This window comes from Gymnoscopelus braueri, assembly GCF_963280865.1.
Source record: "Gymnoscopelus braueri genome assembly, chromosome: 23".
NCBI classification, from domain to species: Eukaryota; Metazoa; Chordata; class Actinopteri; order Myctophiformes; family Myctophidae; genus Gymnoscopelus; species Gymnoscopelus braueri.
In genome coordinates this window covers 33,537,917-33,556,515 of record NC_137625.1, presented here as the reverse complement: position 1 = coordinate 33,556,515, position 18,599 = coordinate 33,537,917, and the positions used below count along the sequence as shown (strand labels likewise).

The following is an 18,599-nucleotide window of genomic DNA, read 5'->3' as shown; positions in this document are numbered from 1 at the left end:
ACCATTTATCAGTGTAATGAGACTGTTGACATGTGAGGGCGCAACGTGGGAGAGAGAGAAAGCGATAAGACCACACTTTAATCCAGGGATCAAAGTGTGTGTGTGTGTGTGTGTGTGTGTGTGTGTGTGTGTGTGTGTGTGTGTGTGTGTGTGTGTGTGTGTGTGTGTGTGTGTGTGTGTGTGTGTGTGTGTGTGTGTGGGTGCGCGTGTGTGAGGGTGCGCATGCTGTGTTGGAAAAGTGTAGAGATCAGAGATTAATGAGGATCTAGGCGTCTCTCTCCCTCTCCAATGTGGCAGTTTTTAGATCTGCCTTATTTCAGGGTGAATCCGAAAGAGTATATGAACTTGGGAGGCATGCATTAGATGAGATGAACTCTATAGATGAGTTTAATTAAGTTTGTATACTGTTTTCATCTGGTTCTGCTTGTTTTTTTTTTACATGAATTCTTCTAGTTTTTAGGCTTTATTTATTTTTGATTGATAATGAGTATTTTTCTGCACTATTTATTTATTCTTGTATGAATTGTTGCTATCATTTACTAGGAGAAACCAGATTTTCTTCTTTTTTTCTAAAGCTGCTTGCAGATGGAAAACAAATGACAAATAAAGCAATCTTGAATCACACATGTCTCTCCTCATTGTTAAAGGGATAGTTCACCCCAAAAAGAGTCTCCTTTGTGTCTCCTACCGGAACCGCTGCCTACCGGTCCGCTGGTCATCAAATTATTGGCTTAGGAATGCGACAAAAAAAAAAATCCATGAATTCAAGTCTCCATGGGGTGACTAATCCATAGAAAAACTGGGTGAACTATGCCTTTAAGTTGTTCTCTCCTCTCCTCTCCCTCTCCTCTCCTCTCTTGTCCCTGTCCTCTCCTCTCCTCAGACTCCTCCATTGACCGCTGTTTTGAGCCCATGTCTGAGGGCAGCTGTTCAGAGTACGTGTTGCTGTGGTACTTCCATCCTCGCTCGGAGGACTGCAGGCCGTTTGTGTTCGGAGGCTGTGGAGGGAACGGGAACCGCTTCCCCACTAGACAGGAGTGTCAGAAGTTGTGTGGAAATCCCACGACAGGTATATAGTGGCCATATAAACCCAGAGGTTCTCAAACCTTTTCATGTCAAGGACCCCCAAAATGATACTGTATTTGGCTGCGGACAAAATAATCAATAGGATGACAGTGTATGAATGTTCCTCATTGAAACATTTGATTTCTACAGGTCCTGGACCCCGGAGGTGAAACCAGCTGACCAACAAGAAACATATTTGTACATGAGGGTGTAAAATGTTTGTTTTTGTTTGTGTATATATTTGAGAGAGTAGCGCAGCAATCATGTTTTGTATGTAGAATAAAGAATTCTTGAAGATTCCATATAAATGTCACAAATATATTCAACTTTGTTTTGTAGGTAAATTAGCCTTATATTTGTCTGTTTACACATTTTGAATATTGAACATACTGATAATAATTTTGTTTTTTATTAAACAAGTCTTTATACTTTTGTGATGTGCTTGTGTTTACTTTATCCCTCCAAGTGGAAGAGCCAATCGGCATCTGTCAATTATGTTGATTCTGACAGCAAAGTTTTATTTAGTTTTAGTCATAATCTTTTGAAAAAAAATCCATACGTTTTGGCATATTTCAGTCATCTGAAATGTTTCAGTTTTTGTCTTTAGGCCGGGATGGTTAACCAGGCAGGCTTTTGGCTTCTTTCCGAACCGAGTTTAAAGTCCGGCCAAAACCTTGTTCATTTGAATGGAGTGTAAATGCTTCTGGCAACCAGCAAGGGGGGAAATAGCGACATCTGCTGGGCCACTAATGGGAACTGCAGGGAATTTCGTTCTTTCCGTGTGAGCCTCAATTTCAAGAGCTCTCCCTTGCCGCCTGGCTTGTCTCCCTGCATCTCTCCCACACAACAGTGACACTGTGAAGGTACATATGTCCAGCCTGGAGGGGGTGGTATTGTCCAGGCAGGGAGCCAGGTGGCCGTGTCAGAGGACTCACCAGCAGGGGCTGGTATTGTCCAGGCAGGGAGCCAGGTGGCTGTGTCAGAGGACTCACCAGCAGACAAACGTCAGGGTAGCAGGGGATTCCGACATGGGCGTGCGTTGGTGTGTGTGGGTGGGACGCGTGGAGGGAGTTTTCTGAAAGTAAAGCTACAAAGTGGGGTCCCCGGACCCCACTTTGAGAACCAATGGGCTAGCTAACACCAACTCAGGACTCCTGAATCGCTGACCTCCATACTCTCCTATCTAGCATCAGGGTCTTGAGCTCTACAGTGTTAGTTAAGCTGTCATGCCTCAGTGCATCTACGTAGGTGGTGCGCTTCTTGCCTTTCCTTGCTTTGTCCTGGTTTGTAAGGACCCCCTTAACTCTGAGAGTGTACAAATCGATCTGTAAGGGTCCATTTGTACATACCTGTAAGGGTCCATTTGTACAGACCTGTAAGGGTCAATTTGTACATACCTGTAAGGGTCCATTTTTACAGACCTGTAAGGGTCCATTTGTACAGACCTGTAAGGGTCCATTTGTACAGATCTGTAAGGGTCAATTTGTACATACCTGTAAGGGTCCATTTGTACAGACCTGTAAGGGTCCATTTGTACAGACCTGTAAGGGTCCATTTGTACAGATCTGTAAGGGTCCATTTGTACATGACCTGTAAGGGTCCATTTGTACAGATCTGTAAGGGTCCATTTGTACATAACCTGTAAGGGTCCATTTGTACAGATCTGTAGGGGACGGGGTCCATTTGGAAGCCCCTCAATGAACCCAGAGGACCTCCCCTTTGGGGGCCACTGTTCTACTATTTTTAAATGGTAGCGGATCAGTAGGTATTGACCGATACGCAAGTTATAAGGGTATCCGTATCGGGAAGGAAAAAACGTCAGTGTCTCTAAAAATCATCATGTTGATTTAACAGTGTAAAAGGTGGACCCTTAAACCACTTAAACCTATTTGAAAATTGTCAGGACGGCGGCGGTCGTCTGTGAGCAAATCACACATGTCACTTTAACACATGTTTGGGTTAATTTTAATGTCTACTCAGGCTTTTGTGAACACCTCAGACAGTTTTTAAGTTGCTTGATTCAGTATTTAGATATTTGACATTAATTTTATCAGACACGCCCCCTTCCTACAAACCCACTGTAACGTCAAACAATACCCATCCTTGGTTCTGTTGACTGATATTGGCCTTCTAATACGAGAGGGGGCCGCGAATTTTAAATTGCTTTTTTCATTGGTTTTGGCCTCCTCATGCATTACAGAGACAATATCAGTCACCAAAACCAAGGACAGGTGTTTTCAATCAATCTAACATGGTTAAAATTTAGTTTTTTTTCTCTTTTCTTTCAGTTACAATGGGGTTTCCGGGTTTGTATAGGAATGGGGTGTGGCTGATAAAAATATCTAAATACTGAATCAAGGAACTGTCTGGGGTGCTCACAAAAGCCAGAGTGGATGTTAAAATGACCCCCAACAAGTCTGAAAGTGAAATTTCCCTAAGATTGGATCTTTGAACCTCTCACACTAGAGGATAATCATGTCCAACACTTACTCCCGATCTAGGCTGGGGTACGGAACGGAACAGAAGTGAAGAAAATATGCATAAAAGAACCAAATTTGAGGTTGTATGTGAATGCTAGGGGTGGCAAAATGCCATTCCCTGCATGGGACTCCAAATGACGCCCCTGCATATGAGAATTATTCGTTTTGGCAAGAAGGCAATATACCACTCACAATCTACTCAATCTACTAGATGTTTTAAGTCCAATGCCTTCCTTCGAGCTAATAATAACAGAACGTTGGTTGCTTCTTTTTAAACTGATTGTTACGCATCTCAGTCAAACAAATCCTTCCTTCAATCCTACGCCGTCACCATGACGTATTTTTCTTTCTTTTTTTTACACTGATCAAAAGCCTGCCTGGTTTCTTCACCCTAATTATTCTGCACAACCCACTACTATACAGATCAGAAAGGACTGGTGTGTTTTAATTGGCATTTCAGTTCTATGACATGTCCTACACAAGTGACAAATTAAACAGGATGTCAGTGACGCATTAAGCATAGTCTCGGGATGCGTATGGGTTCAAGACATCCCCGCAAATTAAAATGGGGACAGGAAGCAGTTCAGAGGCACTAAATATCTCACCACTGTCGGATATTAACAATGTCCAAAACCATCGCATTGTGAGCTTGTAGATCGGCTATTGTCAAATGGACGAAATAGGGTTAGTGGTTAGTGTACGTTTTGTAATAATAAAAAATCTACAAAGTAACTATTACTAAAGTTTTCAAATAATTGCATTGGAGTAAAAGTATAATATTTGGCTCATGTAGCGGAATTGAGGTAGAAGTACTGAAAATTTGAAATACTCCAGTTAAGTAAAAAATAACTCAAAATTGTGCTTAAGTACAGTACTTGAATAAATGTCACTTTACACCACTGCATGTCACCACCTGCTTGCAAATGGTACCAGGGCTGACATCAAATAATGCATAATCTCAGCAGGTGTGTGCTGGCAGGTCGCTCAAAACAAGAGCGATTACCAACAGAAGCATATTGAGGGATTTTTGGGGGGCGCTACCCACACATTTAGCTGTGTTACTCATTCCACGAATGCTCGATCCTTACAAGCTGTACCTCGTTGTAAAGATGAGTAATCAACGATAAAAATGATAATAAAACACGAGAAATAACTTTTTATAGGCAGTTTTATAAATATAGTTTATTTATGGTGGTTATTTATGTGTAGCATATTTTCATAGTGGGTTCTTGACTTTATTGAGCCCTCTTTGGGCCCCCTTGTTGACTCAATGAGCCCACTGCTCACTTTGTTTATGAATTAATGATTAAGCCAAACACATTTATTTCCACCCACAAGCTAGAAGTACATCCACACAGTCTGTGTCTGCTTTTATTTTTAGCATTGGAAGATTGTATTTATTATTATGTATCTTGTTATGCAAATCAAGACTTTAATTCATTATTATGAACTTCACTTTATCACCACTTCAGGAGCCATGAATGTTTCGTAGAGTGTTGAGTAGGTGAACTAAGCTTATGAATTGTTACAGCATCTAGCACTTATTGAAATGTATTTAAAACAATAAAGTACTCCTTTTGATTTTACATGAACGCATGCACTTGAACCTATAGCATCCCTATTTTGGGGGTATAACATTCGCCGGAAATTGATGATCTACAAGATCACAACACATCACACTGCGACCGCGTTGTGAGCTTGTAGATCGGCTATTTTTGGCGTAGTGATTTGGTGTAAAAGAGCAGACCAAGTAGAAAACCAAATGTCAAGTTTAGTAATTATTGATTTGTCATTAAGTGGTTAAATATCTGTAGCCTGGTAAACCCTCCCTCCGGAAATCTCATTTCCATTTGATTTCAGGAGTACCTTAGCACTAGGTATAGTATACTCTTAGTTGCTTGTTTTTAGAAAAGAATGCACTTAAGACTTCTGGTGATTAGTAGTTTTCTTGCCTACCTATGTTGAATAAATACACTTATTGTAAGTCGCTTTGGATAAAAGCGTCTGCTAAATGACTGTAATGTAATGTAATGTACATGTTTGGACTCACTGTTTCCCAAACATAGGCTAAATTATTAGTACATTACAAAAAAAAATTACAAGCTCATGCGTTGTTGTGAGCTTGCAAATCAGCTATTATTATTATTTTCTTTTTACAATGTTTTTAAAAATATGGCTTAATTGTTGGTAAATTCATAATAGGCCAGTGGTTCTCAAAGTGGGGCTCGAGGAGTCCCAGGGGTTCTTGACGGGGTTCCAGGGGGGTCCCCACTAGCTGAATCTGTTAATATAGCATACAAATCAATCTATCAATTTTTACCCGATATATATGGGCTATTTGAAAACAGCCGATCTACAAGCTCACAACGTGTCGATCGTGATGCGACACGTTGTGTTCCTCACATTAATTTGGGGGTAGTAGCTGCAATTCCATCTGTGATTTACATAATGCTTTACATGATGATTTGCATACTGCTTTTCTTGTCTTGTCTTCCACCTCGTAATCTTTAAAAACGAACGATATAGCTGCTGGAGTCGACATTTTATTCCACCTGGCTTCCAGCAGCGACGGCAACACGTGTAGCACAGGCGCTACATTATGACAGGTGTCACTGACGGCCAGGATTCCTGACTAAAAACAGTAATAGTTAATTTGACACTTTTTAAACATTTTAATATTTCGGCTTGCTGTAATGTAGTGAAAAGACTTGAATTCTCAAGTCAAGAGAGCTCAAGTCAATTCAAGTCACGTCTTTGGTCAGGTGTTAAAGTCAAGTCAAGTCTCAAGTCTTTGGCATTCAAATCAAGTCTCAAGTCTTTGGCATTCAAGTCCAAGTCAAGTCCAAGTCTATTTTTGATTTGACCAAGCAAGTCTAAAGTCATCAAAATCGGGACTCGAGTCCAAGTCGAGTCTCGAGTCCAAGTCCCCACCTCTGCCATCAGCACAGTAATTTGATATAGCATCAAAATCAGATTAACCACTTCAACCCCATAACGTCCATCGGCTATTTACAAAAAATAATATTAATAGAAATGTGACACACACACACACACACACACACACACACACACACACACACACACACACACACACACACACACACACACACACACACACACACACACACACAGCAAATCAATCATATATACTCTTGAAAAGAAAAAAAGGCTATAGGCTACTGTATAGGTATATACTGTAGACAAACATGTAGACTATAATATAATATAGTTACATTTGCTTTATTTGCAGAAAAAATAATCATTTGTTTCAAGTACAAAAATAGTCTGAGGAGGTGTCCCATACAGTATTCAGCTACCTTGAATTTATTATGGATGATCCTTTGACATGTGACTTGATCCCAGGATTTCTTCTTCATCATTTCACACATGTCTGGAAAAGCAAAAGATATTCTTTATATGCCTACAGTAGGCCTATGTGGTGAAGTGAGAGGGAGCCAAAGTTCCAAGTGGGAGGGAAAAGGGTTTGTAATGTTCTCATTTACTTATATACCATTCATTTATTTATCTCGTATTCTTGTCATGTTGGGTGTGAAGTCCTGTACCTGTTTGTTTGTTTGTATGTTTGTCTGTACGTATGGAGAACAAAAATAAAAAAGAAGTATATGTACATAGAGGGATAGTTCTGCCAAAATAAATATTTTTATCACCCCATGGAGACTTGAATTTGTGGATATTTCTTTGTTTTTGTCACATTCCTAAGCCAATAATTTGATGACCAGCAGCTCCGGTAGGAGACAGAACCGCTGCCTACCGGGAAAAAAAAGTCATTTTGGGGGTGAACTATCCCTTTAACTGTACATTTCCCTTCCAAAGCCTTCTCTCATATGCTGATTAAAAATGTTAAAGGAAAAAAATCACATTCATGAAGCCGTCACTCTTTTAGTATCAAATCAAACACAATCAACTCGTCAAATAGCCTGTCTGTATGTCCAAAAAACATCAATCATATCATTAAAAAATTGTAGAAATGTGCAGATCTACAAGCTCACCATCACATCACTCACAACCTGTTGTGAGCTTGTAGATCTGCTCTTTTCACTACTTTTGAGCTACACACTCTTGTATGTTGAAGTAGTGCATTAATTTACGAAAAGAAAATAAAGTTGAAATGTTATGGAGATACAAGGTTTCTGCCTGACAGCAGTGCTAGAATATGCTCCTTTGAAGAAATCAATTCCTTTCAAATTCCCAAATAGACATAATCAGCTTCTACTCTGTTTGGATACAGATAGGTGGGCACTAGGGACATCTGGGCACCTCGATGTACAATGGGATATTTTGTCCAAAATGTTGAAATATATATATATATATATTTGAAAAAGGGTCTTGTAATGTAAAGTATACATGATATGGACATGCACGGTAGGCCTACGTCATTATCAGACTTAATGTTATCCTTCAACTTCTTGTTTATGCCCCAAAATGATTGGATATAATAGCCTATAGGTTTTGTAGCAATTTGTAGCAATTGTAGAAATATTAGACCTTAATTGTCAAATGTTTAAGCATGTTCTAACTTCTAATCATTAATACTTTACTTGACTTTTTTTGTATATTATTTGTTTTCAACATTTTGGGGGGGAAAATGCCAATTTAACACCAAGGTGCCCACTCACCCTGCTTGGTACCCACCTACCGTATGCTGTTACCACATAACTTAGGGGGGAAAAACGTTTATTCTGATGTTGATGGAAACCGCTAAAGCACACGTATCATCATGGCTTGTCGAGTATCTAGCACATAAATGTTCATTTATGCTTTAATAAAGGTTGACTAATAGACCCCGATATCATAACTTAAGTTAAAAAGTGTCACAGATCATCACCTTCATCATCCATCCATTCCTCACTCATAAACCACATAAGTGTCACTTCCTGCGTCCTATCTGCGCCAGGAGACGCGCGTTGTCGGCGGCTTTGGCGCGCAGACTCTTGGCTTTGGCGATGTCGAACAGCACGTTCATGATGTTGGTCGGGACGTCCAGGGACAGCGTGAACTTACTCCTCCGGTCTCCTCTCACGCTGTTCTGCTGCTGCAGCATCTTGCTCCGGAGCTTCGTCTGGCTGAGGAACCTGTAGTTCGCAGGAGCTCCGGATGAGGAGGTCCGTCTTTCTCTCGACTCGGAGGACGAGGAGGAGAGAAACTCCGCGGATCTGAACAAGGAGTCCCAGTCGGCTGCTGCGTCGTCTTCTCCTCCTCCTCCTCCTCCGGCTCCTCCGCTCCTCCGCACCGCGGCTCTGTAGATGTGGTTGCCGCAGAGCAGCTCCTGCGCGCGGGTCTGGTGAGGGGAGGAGAGCCGCAGACACAGGCTGCTGCTGCTGAGGCTCAGGCAGGAGGTGTGAGAGGGCGCGCACAGCACCGAGAGGAGCAGCGCGGTTTTCAGGGACGACAACATGTCCTGAGAGAGATGGAGGGAAGGTGTTAACTGTGCATAATGATTCATTTTTGACCTCCTCACAGTTCTTAATAAACAGAGAGAGTATTGATGAAAGTAAATACATAGTTCAGTTTAGCTGACAGCTGCATGTTCGGAAATTCTCGCTGGTTGTAGAATAAAGTGAACAGTCAGATATGTGTACTAGCCTAGTAGTTGTCGTAGTAGTAGTAGTAGTAGTAGTAATAATGATAATAATAATAATAATAATAATACATCTTCAAGGCACAAAATGTGAAATAAAATGTAAAAATAACTTACCAATTGTACCCTGGAAGACAATCCTATGAAGTTATCCTGATTATTAATATCTCAAAACAGATTATTATTTGTGCTGAATGGGTTCCCAGATCGTCTTGCAGTAAAATGTACAATTAAACTGTTATTAAGTAATAATCTGCACTATGGTTTACAGGCTCCTCTACCGTCGCTGCAGGCTGTGTGTGTGTGCAGCCAGGTTCATTGCGATATAGAAGGCACGGTGCAGCAGAAAGCCACACGTTAAAACATCCATGTATGATGCGCAACACAACCAACGTCATTCTCTTGACATTTCTAAGGGTTGTGTGTGTGTGTGTGTGTGTGTGTGTGTGTGTGTGTGTGTGTGTGTGTGTGTGTGTGTGTGTGTGTGTGTGTGTGTGTGTGTGTGTGTGTGTGTGTGTGTGTGCATGGGTGTGTGTGGGTGCGTGCGTACGTGCGTGTGTGTGTGCGTGATGCACTATTGACAACAGAACACCCCGCCAAAGGGACGCACTTTACGCACGATTTTACGCACCAGATATTTTCCTTGAAGAGCAGGGGTCTAGAGACGGGTTTTTTTTCAGACCAAGGGGTTTTTTCAGACCAAGGACCCCTTAGCAGAGAGAGATGAAGGAGGGAAATCCGTGTACCTTTCTTCCAGAAAATCGTGTTGCAGATTAAACCTTTTCATGGATTTCATAGATAGCTTCATAGACTTCATTGTTTGTTGACTTATCTTTTCTATTGATATGTTGGATTCATGTTAGTATTTTCAGATATTTTAACCACTTTAAATCCTCAATGCTTGACCTTTCACTCTTTCACACTGTACTTGGTCTGCTCTTTTCCCCCCCTACACCAAACCTCTTTGCCAAACATAGCCAATCTAGCTCACAACGCCTTGCAGCGTGGGTTGTGAGCTTGTAGATCTGCTATTTTTGTGTAATGTTCCCCTCAGAATAGGGACGCTATGGTTCAAGTGGTGGTTACAAAACAAGATATGACCCAGTCATATTATACCAGGTTGCTTGTTTCTCTCACTAAACATGGCAACGTTTTTAGATACCATATGGTTGCTTATTTCTCTCACTAAACATGACAACGTTTTTAGATCCCATATTCTGAGAGGACATTGAGCAACAGAGCCACTTACCATAGAGTTGCATATGTGGCCGAACCACATGCACGTGCACACATAGACATGAAAGGGGGCTTAACCCCCTGCCCTTTTACCCGTCGCTAAAAAAGTGCCCTCTCCAGACTGGAAAAAAAAAGAAAATGAAGAAAAGTTCAACTGCCCCAAGCGGGCTAACGGTAAGGCTGACGGAAATGCCAGTGGATGTGTTGGATGCAGCTCAAAGTGAACTTTTCTCAGGTATCTAGTTTGTCGCCGTACAACCTTCCTAGCCCGAGATATTAAAGAAAAACGGGCGACAATGGCCAAAAATCGGCGATCGAAAATCGGCGAAAGTGGCCGTTTTCAAGATGTATTGGCCATTATCTCTGGAACGGGTTTTTGGGCCTAAAAGTATGATAATTGTCCGTGAAACAAAATCCAAAAAGTGCCCCTTTGAAATTCCAGCCCCTGCCTCTCCAAATCCTTCTGCACGTCCCTGCCGAACCATATAGGTATAATATAACTAGAGGGTGGATTGCCCCGCCCACAGCTATTCATTTCAATGAAAGTGCTCAGTGGCGTTTTGAAGCACCCGGAAGTTAGCCTGGTAAACCCTCCCTCCGGAAATCTCATTTCCATTTGATTTCAGGAGTGAGTCTGGCCTGATCCGCCTTTCTGCAATATTGGCTGTGCTGGAGTTGGGCGGGAGTAATACCGTTGACTGACAACCCCTTCAGCCAATGATAATTTTTCCCCTTCAGCCAATCAGCAGTTCACCAGTCTTAATGTGACGCAACGGGACTTTTGAGACAGCCATGCCCAAAATGGGTTGCCTTATTCGGATACATGGGTGTCACTGCCCGCCCCTACCGGTTCTCTAAATTTTTATTTTTAAATAGGCTTTGTCATGATTAATTGACCACATATATGAAGTTAAACAACTAAATTCTATCCAAACGATATCTTATAAGTAAATTCCGTGCCTCAAAATAGAAGTTAGAGAGCTTTTTGAAGTAAAAAAATAGCGGAGAATATAGCGGACAAGAAAAAGATGGCTGCCGTTCGTGTTTTGGGCTCACTCGAACTCGCCACCTGATTGGCCAACGTAAGCTGTCAATCACAGAACAATGAGCGACGACGCTGATAGGCTCGTCCGTTTGGCATACACAGCCAATATTGCAGAAAGGCGGATCACGCCAGACTCACTCCAGGAATCAAATAGAAATGAGATTTCCGGAGGGAGGGTTTACCAGGCTACCCGGAAGTCTGCCGGAAGTAGAAATATTGGGTCGTTTTTGAGTCGTTTCGAGCAGCCATAGAGTTATGAGCATGCGCACTAGTGTCCTTTTTGCGTCCTACGTCACAAACTAGGCAACCTCCCGCCTGCCGTTCCAGCTTTGGCCACTGGGGTGGCAGCTTCAATGTTTCTCAGCAACTCTGGGGGCCTGGGCCGAACACAGTATTGTGGGTCGATCCCATATTCTGAGAGGACATTGAGCCCCCATTTTGTAAAGGACCAGTCAATGAGGAAAAGGTGACGCAAAAGTCAGGACTAGCCAGTGTAGATGTAGACCAGGTTTTGCAACCTGGTATAATATAATCCTATCACACAAAGATTTGGCAGCCCCCCTGTAGTAACTCTGTCTCTGAGGACCCCCTTGGAGTCCTGGACCCCCTGTTGAAGACCCCTGGTCTAGATAGCATCAGTGTTTATTTTTAACCACAGTTCGAATTCTATGCAGTGGTGGAAAGTACTTATTTACTAAAAATAACAATGTTTTGGAGATAGAACAAACAACTAACCCTCACAAAAATATTTTAAAATAACATAACAACTTACAGTATACAATAATGCGCTATACAGACTGTCCTGGTCTACAACAATCCCCACTGGGGTTTAACATTGAACACAGCTGATAATGAGTCATAATGCTTAGAACCTCATCCTGTCACCGGATGGGAAAGCGGTGACACTTGGGCCAACAACGTTCTTATAGGGGATGTCTATAGGGATGACTATATCTAGGACAAAACAGACAAGTTATGGGACATCTGGACTTTATTGACGAGGGTCTAAAAGTCAAACGTCTAATTCCAATTTTCACGTGTTGAATCAACCACAGCGTATCAAACAGCTGTACATCAAAAAACAGAATTTACTTTTAGAAAAAGTCTTTACAACAAAAGTCTACTACAAACTAAGTCTCTAGTCTCTAAAGTCTCTAATCTACAAAGTATTTTGCTGACATGGCATGTGGTTCAGCAGTTCACAGCCTACTCCATTCTCTACTGCACTAGCTGAACGTAGTTTTGTCTGACGTAAAGTCACATGAGAAGCTGACTATACTAGTTTGTCACTTTCTTTAGCACCACAAAAAAACATTCTTTAACAATTAATCAAGTTTCAATGCGCATTCAGCTTTTGATGACGAAGTCCTTCATGTGGTCCTGATCTTCTTGGTTGATCTCGATCGGCGCTGGAATGAGCTTTCGTCATCATGATTTGTGTGCATGGGGTTCTCATCTTAAACAAGCGTTATGCTTAATGAGGGTTTCCAGTTTAGTAGACCTTGTATTGTGAATTTGTACTTCCATGTACTGTTATGTACTGTCATGTACTATTCTCATGTCTTTCTAAATAAACTACATCAATCAATCAATCAATTCGCAGTTAATTGACCATCATCGACTTGACAGTAGGCCTACAGTACAAGCATTCATGAGTTCTACAGTGGATAGTCATGTTCTAAAACAAAATTATTCTAAAACAATTTTGACAAATAAAATAAAATAGTTTTCATTACATCACAATATCAAGTAACCTTGGTGTAGCAAATGTAGAGTTGCATATGTGGCCGAACCACATGCACGTGCACACATAGACATGAAAGGGGGCTTAAGCCCCTGCCCTTTTACCCGTCGCTAAAAAAGTGCCCTCTCCAGACTGAAAAAAAAAAGAAAATGAAGAAAAGTTCAACTGCCCCAAGCGGGCTAACGGTAAGGCTGACGGAAATGCCAGTGGATGTGTTGGATGCAGCTCAAAGTGAACTTTTCTCAGGTATCTAGTTTGTCGCCGTACAACCTTCCTAGCCCGAGATATTAAAGAAATCAAATGATGTACAGCGTATCAAACAGCTGTACATCAAAAAACAGAATTTACTTTTAGAAAAAGTCTTTACAACAAAAGTCTACTACAAACTAAGTCTCTAGTCTCTAATCTACAAAGTATTTTGCTGACATGGCATGTGGTTCAGCAGTTCACAGCCTACTCCATTCTCTACTGCACTAGCTGAACGTAGTTTTGTCTGACGTAAAGTCACATGAGAAGCTGACTATACTAGTTTGTCACTTTCTTTAGCACCACAAAAAAACATTCTTTAACAATTAATCAAGTTTCAATGCGCATTCAGCTTTTGATGACGAAGTCCTTCATGTGGTATCAAGTAACCTTGGTGTAGCAAATGTAGCATTTCTGGAAGAGGAAAAATGGCAGGGTCCTCCACCCAACCTTCAAGCTCAACAGGGTCTTCTTTCCCCACTGATTCTGCCACGCCGTTCCCTTGGCAGTGGTTTCGGGAATCTCGTTAATCCATTCATGCACGTCACTAATTAGATGACAAGGCATTTGTCTACCTTAAGAGAGTCATAGTCAATTAATTATGGGATTTCATCCATAATTAAAGAGGTGGTGCCATGGTTTTGCACTTTTTCAGTTTTTCATGTGTCTATGAGGTTAATAGAACTTCATTAAGCCCCCTGGTGGTGTTTTTATGGTGTTTTATGTATTCTCTGACTATTTTGAGTTTCTTCCTGGAGGCTGAAACCTTGAGGGTCAAACGTGCCAATAGAAAAACAGCCATTTACTGACACAGTAAAAATATACCCTCCCCCTCATTATCATAACACAACAGGTGTGGGCATGAGGAGGAGGAGGGACTAGGATAGGCGGGTGGTGCTAAGGTGGTGGAGGAGGTGCTAAGGTGAGAACCAGGTATACTTACCAGGTATGAACTGGAGGCGTACCCACATAAAAACATAATTTTAACACTTGCTGTACACTTTTTTGAAAAAAATCTTCCTCCTAGGATAACCATAATACCTGATGATTATGTTTTAGGGGGGGAAAAATCACTGAAAATCACTGCACCCCGTCTTTAACTATACCAACACACACAGAAAAACCATCCCATCTATAAAATCATGGGTGTCTATATCACTATTAAGTCTATATCACTATTAGTAACTATTAAGAAAATAAAAAAGTAATTATGGGTTGGAATGAAAACCTGAAATCACACCGCTAGGCCTGACCTCGATTATTCAATATAGTCGACTAATCAGTCGAGGGGAGTCTGAGTCGACTGCCAATCCCTCGTTGAATCATGGGAAGAAAAAAATATAAATAAAAAATTGCAACAGAGGATCCTTCCATTTGGGCTGTGGGGGGTGTTAAATGTCTGATTTAACATGTACTTGCTTGGTTTTTCCCAATTCAGATATTTTAAACTATTAGTTAATTAATATAACAAAGTTGAACATAACTCATATGCTTTCTGACTGCTTTCAATCAATCTCCAATGTGCGTGAATAAATCGCCATGGTGGTAGACTCCAAATGACCGCATGGAACAGAATCTCAATCTCAATCTCAATGGCTCATTAATCTATTTCGCTACATAAATTAATTGCTCACAAGCGCTCACAATGTCTGGGGGAAAAAAACTCACAAGTGTGGAAACATCAACATTTTTGTCAGACTTGGGTTCTCTACACATACATACATGCATGCATGCATGCATGTATGTATGTCTTGATTTGCTTAACGAGAATTAATAAAATCTTCCAATGCTAAAAAATAAAAGCAGACACAGACTGTGTGGATGTAGCCTACTTCTAGCTTATCTTTGCCACCAGGCCAAAGCTGAGTGGTTAGTGAGCCCGCCTGGGGAGCCAGAGGCCCTGGTTGTCCCGGGTACGATTCCAGGCCAGGCCAGCAATGTGTCGACGTGTGTCCCTGAGCAAGACTCTTAACCCTTAATTGTTCCCTGAGCGCCATAGAATGGCTGCTCACTGCTCCTAGTAGTTATAGGATGTGTAAATGCAGAGGATGAATTTCACATGTACTGTGACAAAAACACCCCAAAGATTGCAGACTATTTATTCTACTATGGAAATATGCTCCAGAAAAACATAAATATATATACACACACACACACCATCCGCTTATAATATATGCTAAGTCTTTGTGCTTATTTGTCTGTAAAGTCGCTTGTAATTATTGGTAGTTGCGAGTTGCAGTGTTTCAGCTTGTTTCTAAAGTGTAGTTGCTTATTTGGGCTTGTTTCCTAATGTTAATATGTAATGGTCCGCTTATCCGCATCTGAAAATATTGTGTGCCAGGGACCCCAGTACCAGATTTGTGGTGCACGTTGTGAGCTTGTAGATTGGCCATTTTCAAATAGCCGATCAGAATCAGAATCAGGTTTATTGTCACATCACAGGTTTACAAGGTAAAAAAGTGGGTGAAATTCGTTTTTGTACATCATTCCCATCGCAACCTTAATTCCATAGAAAGAGGGGGGGGGGGGGGGAGAAGAAGAAGAGGGGTGGGGGGCAAGTGGGAAGGAGATCAAATCAAGAGAACAGCAGAAGGCCAGACAAGTTCTACATATTTACAAAGTACCTGAGATAATAAAAAACTAAGGTGCCTGAGCATAGCAGCAATGTATGTATACTGTGCATGATATACTTGTGGACGTAGGTGCTTAGAGAAAAAAAAAAGAGCACAATAAAAAAAAAACAAAAAAAAGTTTATAGGTAGGTTATAGGTTTAAAGTGCTTATGTGTTAGTCACTTCTTTTGGGCTTGTTTTCAAAGACCAGGGTTGCTTTTTCTATGCAACAATATTTACAGTAATGATGCACACTTTGCAATACGCAGGTTAATCCATATTATAAACACTCACTCTGCTCCTTGGGATCAGAGCAATTACATCCCAGGATATTGAACAACAATGACATCTTGTGGTCAGTCTGTTTAACTTCACCCTAGAGTGCTTCTAATCTAAATGGACCCTTTTTCCACAGTTGCAGCTGCTTTGACAGGTACGTAGGCCTACTGTAGGTAAACACTGTAATAATAATGTTAAGTGTGTGTGTGTGTGTGAGCATGAAGACACAATACTGGCAGCCAGGTTACAGACATTTTATTCTGAAATGTACATCTCATGTAAAAACAACAACAAAACACTGGTTTTGACAGGGCAGCCATTATCACACATTTATTTTAATACAGTACACAAAAGAGTAAAACAACAAAGATAAAACCACTAACCCTCACAAAAATACTTGACAAAATATGACAAGTCTACAACCATCCCCACTGTTCAGTACTTCCATGTAGCCCTCAGCTTGTCGTTCCCCATCTGACCTTCCCTTTTGCCAGCATCGATAGCGTGTTTGACGCCACGGACCCTCTGTGACGGTGCGAAGATATTTAGTATAGAGCGAAAACAGGAGGGGGCCTAGTACAGAGCCCTTGGGAGCTCACAACACATTTCAAGTAGTTAACCAAATATGATGTGCTTCCCATACAGCACACCAGTGGTGGAAGAAGTACTCACATTTTAAAAGAATCAATACGACAATGTAGAAATACTCTGTTACAACCATCCCCAAGTTCAGTACTTCCATGGAGCCCTCAGCTTGTCGTTCCCCATCTGACCTTCCCTTTTGCCGGCATCGATAGCGTGTTTGACGCCACGGACCCTCTGTGACGGTGCGTTTATCACACCCGCCGCCGCCCCCTGGAGTTTCGCTGTCGTCTCAGGCAGTTCTGCGAGATTGGCGTCGTATTCTTGCTCAAGTGTTACAACGTGGTGGTTTTTGTGGTCCGTTTTCATGCAAGCGCGACAAATCCAAGTCTGGTCTGTCTTGCAGTATAGATCGGAGGCCCTGCGATGGTTCTTACAGATCCTGTCTTCAAGACCCGACACGGGAGCAGTCAAAGGGTGGCTCTTGAGGCCTGCAACTCTCCGGTGAGGCTCCAGGTGCGTCTCACAGAAAGAGCAGAGACATTTCAGACAAGACTTCACAGCCTTGTCCTTCCTCTCAGGGCAGACGTCACAAAGCACATCATCACCATCGGCAGATCGGTCTGGCATTGGATTCAGAAGAGCCCGATCCCTCTTAAAGTCAATAGCCAACTCTGACAGCATCGTGTTGATCTGCATTCCGGGTCTCGTGGGAAACGTCTTCTTACACGTGGGACACCGGTTATCATCCTCACTGTCCATGTATTGGAGACAAGCCTTGCAGAAGTTGTGACCGCACCATGTCGTGACAGGGTCCGTAAACACGTCTTGACATATGGCACAGAGAAACTGCTCGTCTAAGTGATGAAAGCAGGCGGCACTCGCCATATCTGAATAGAGAGAAATCACAGCATTTATGATATGAACCTTAAAATCTATTGTCTAGTTGTAGATGCATTTTAACCACATGACCATTTGAACAATTTATAGTGTCCCTGTTCTGGGGGCTAACAAAAAAAGCCAATCTACAAGCTCACAACATGTAGCGTTGTGATACAGTGTGAGCTTGTAGGTCGGCTATTGTCCACAAAGATATTTAGTATAGAGCGAAAACAGGAGGGGGCCTAGTACAGAGCCCTTGGGAGCTCACAACACATTTCAAGTAGTTAACCAAATATGATGTGCTTCCCATACAGCACACCAGTGGTGGAAGAAGTACTCACATTTTAAAAGAATCAATACGACAATGTAGAAATACTCTGTTACAAGTAAAATATTGGTATTCAGAACTTACTTTAGTCAAAGAAGAAAAGTTTTGGCATCAAAATATACTTTAAGTACCAAAAGTAAAAATACTCATTATGCAGAATGTTCCATTTCAAGTTTTCAAAATGTATTAAGATCTTTTGAAAATAGCAGATCTACAAGCTTGCATTGCGACGCGTTGTGAGCTTGTAGATCGGCTATTTTCAAATAGCCAAAAATATAAATAAAATATATATAGAGCCTAAATGGTTAATGTACGTTTAGTAATACAAATCTAAAAAGTAACTAGTAACTAAAGCTTTCAAATAATTGTTGTTGGGTAAAAGTACAATATTTGCCTCCGAGATGTAGTGGAGTAGAAGTAAAAGTATTGAAAATTGGAAATACTTCACTAAAGTAAAACATAACCTCAATTTTACTCAAGTACTGACTGTACTTGAGTAAA

At 41.4% G+C, this 18,599-nt stretch overlaps 2 protein-coding genes across 2 annotated transcripts in view; one reads left to right on the top strand and one right to left on the bottom strand.

The window, feature by feature from the left end:
- Positions 1–1,491, top strand: part of col7a1l (collagen type VII alpha 1-like) — a 161,194-nt gene extending 159,703 nt beyond the window's left edge. The window contains exons 107-108 of the mRNA XM_080421195.1: positions 884–1,069; positions 1,216–1,491. Of these exons, the coding sequence (XP_080277321.1) occupies positions 884–1,069; positions 1,216–1,235 (206 nt within the window). The 3' untranslated portion in view covers positions 1,236–1,491. The remainder of the gene's footprint in view (positions 1–883; positions 1,070–1,215) is intronic.
- Positions 1,492–8,433: 6,942 nt separating this feature from the next.
- Positions 8,434–9,366, bottom strand: ucn3l (urocortin 3, like; the record flags this gene model as incomplete). Its single annotated transcript, XM_080421194.1, has 2 exons — positions 9,258–9,366; positions 8,434–8,964 (listed from the first exon to the last, which is right to left on the bottom strand). The coding sequence occupies exon 2, from the start codon at positions 8,959–8,961 to the stop codon at positions 8,434–8,436; it is 528 nt and encodes a 175-aa protein (XP_080277320.1). The 5' UTR covers positions 8,962–8,964; positions 9,258–9,366.
- Positions 9,367–18,599: the final 9,233 nt, after the last annotated feature.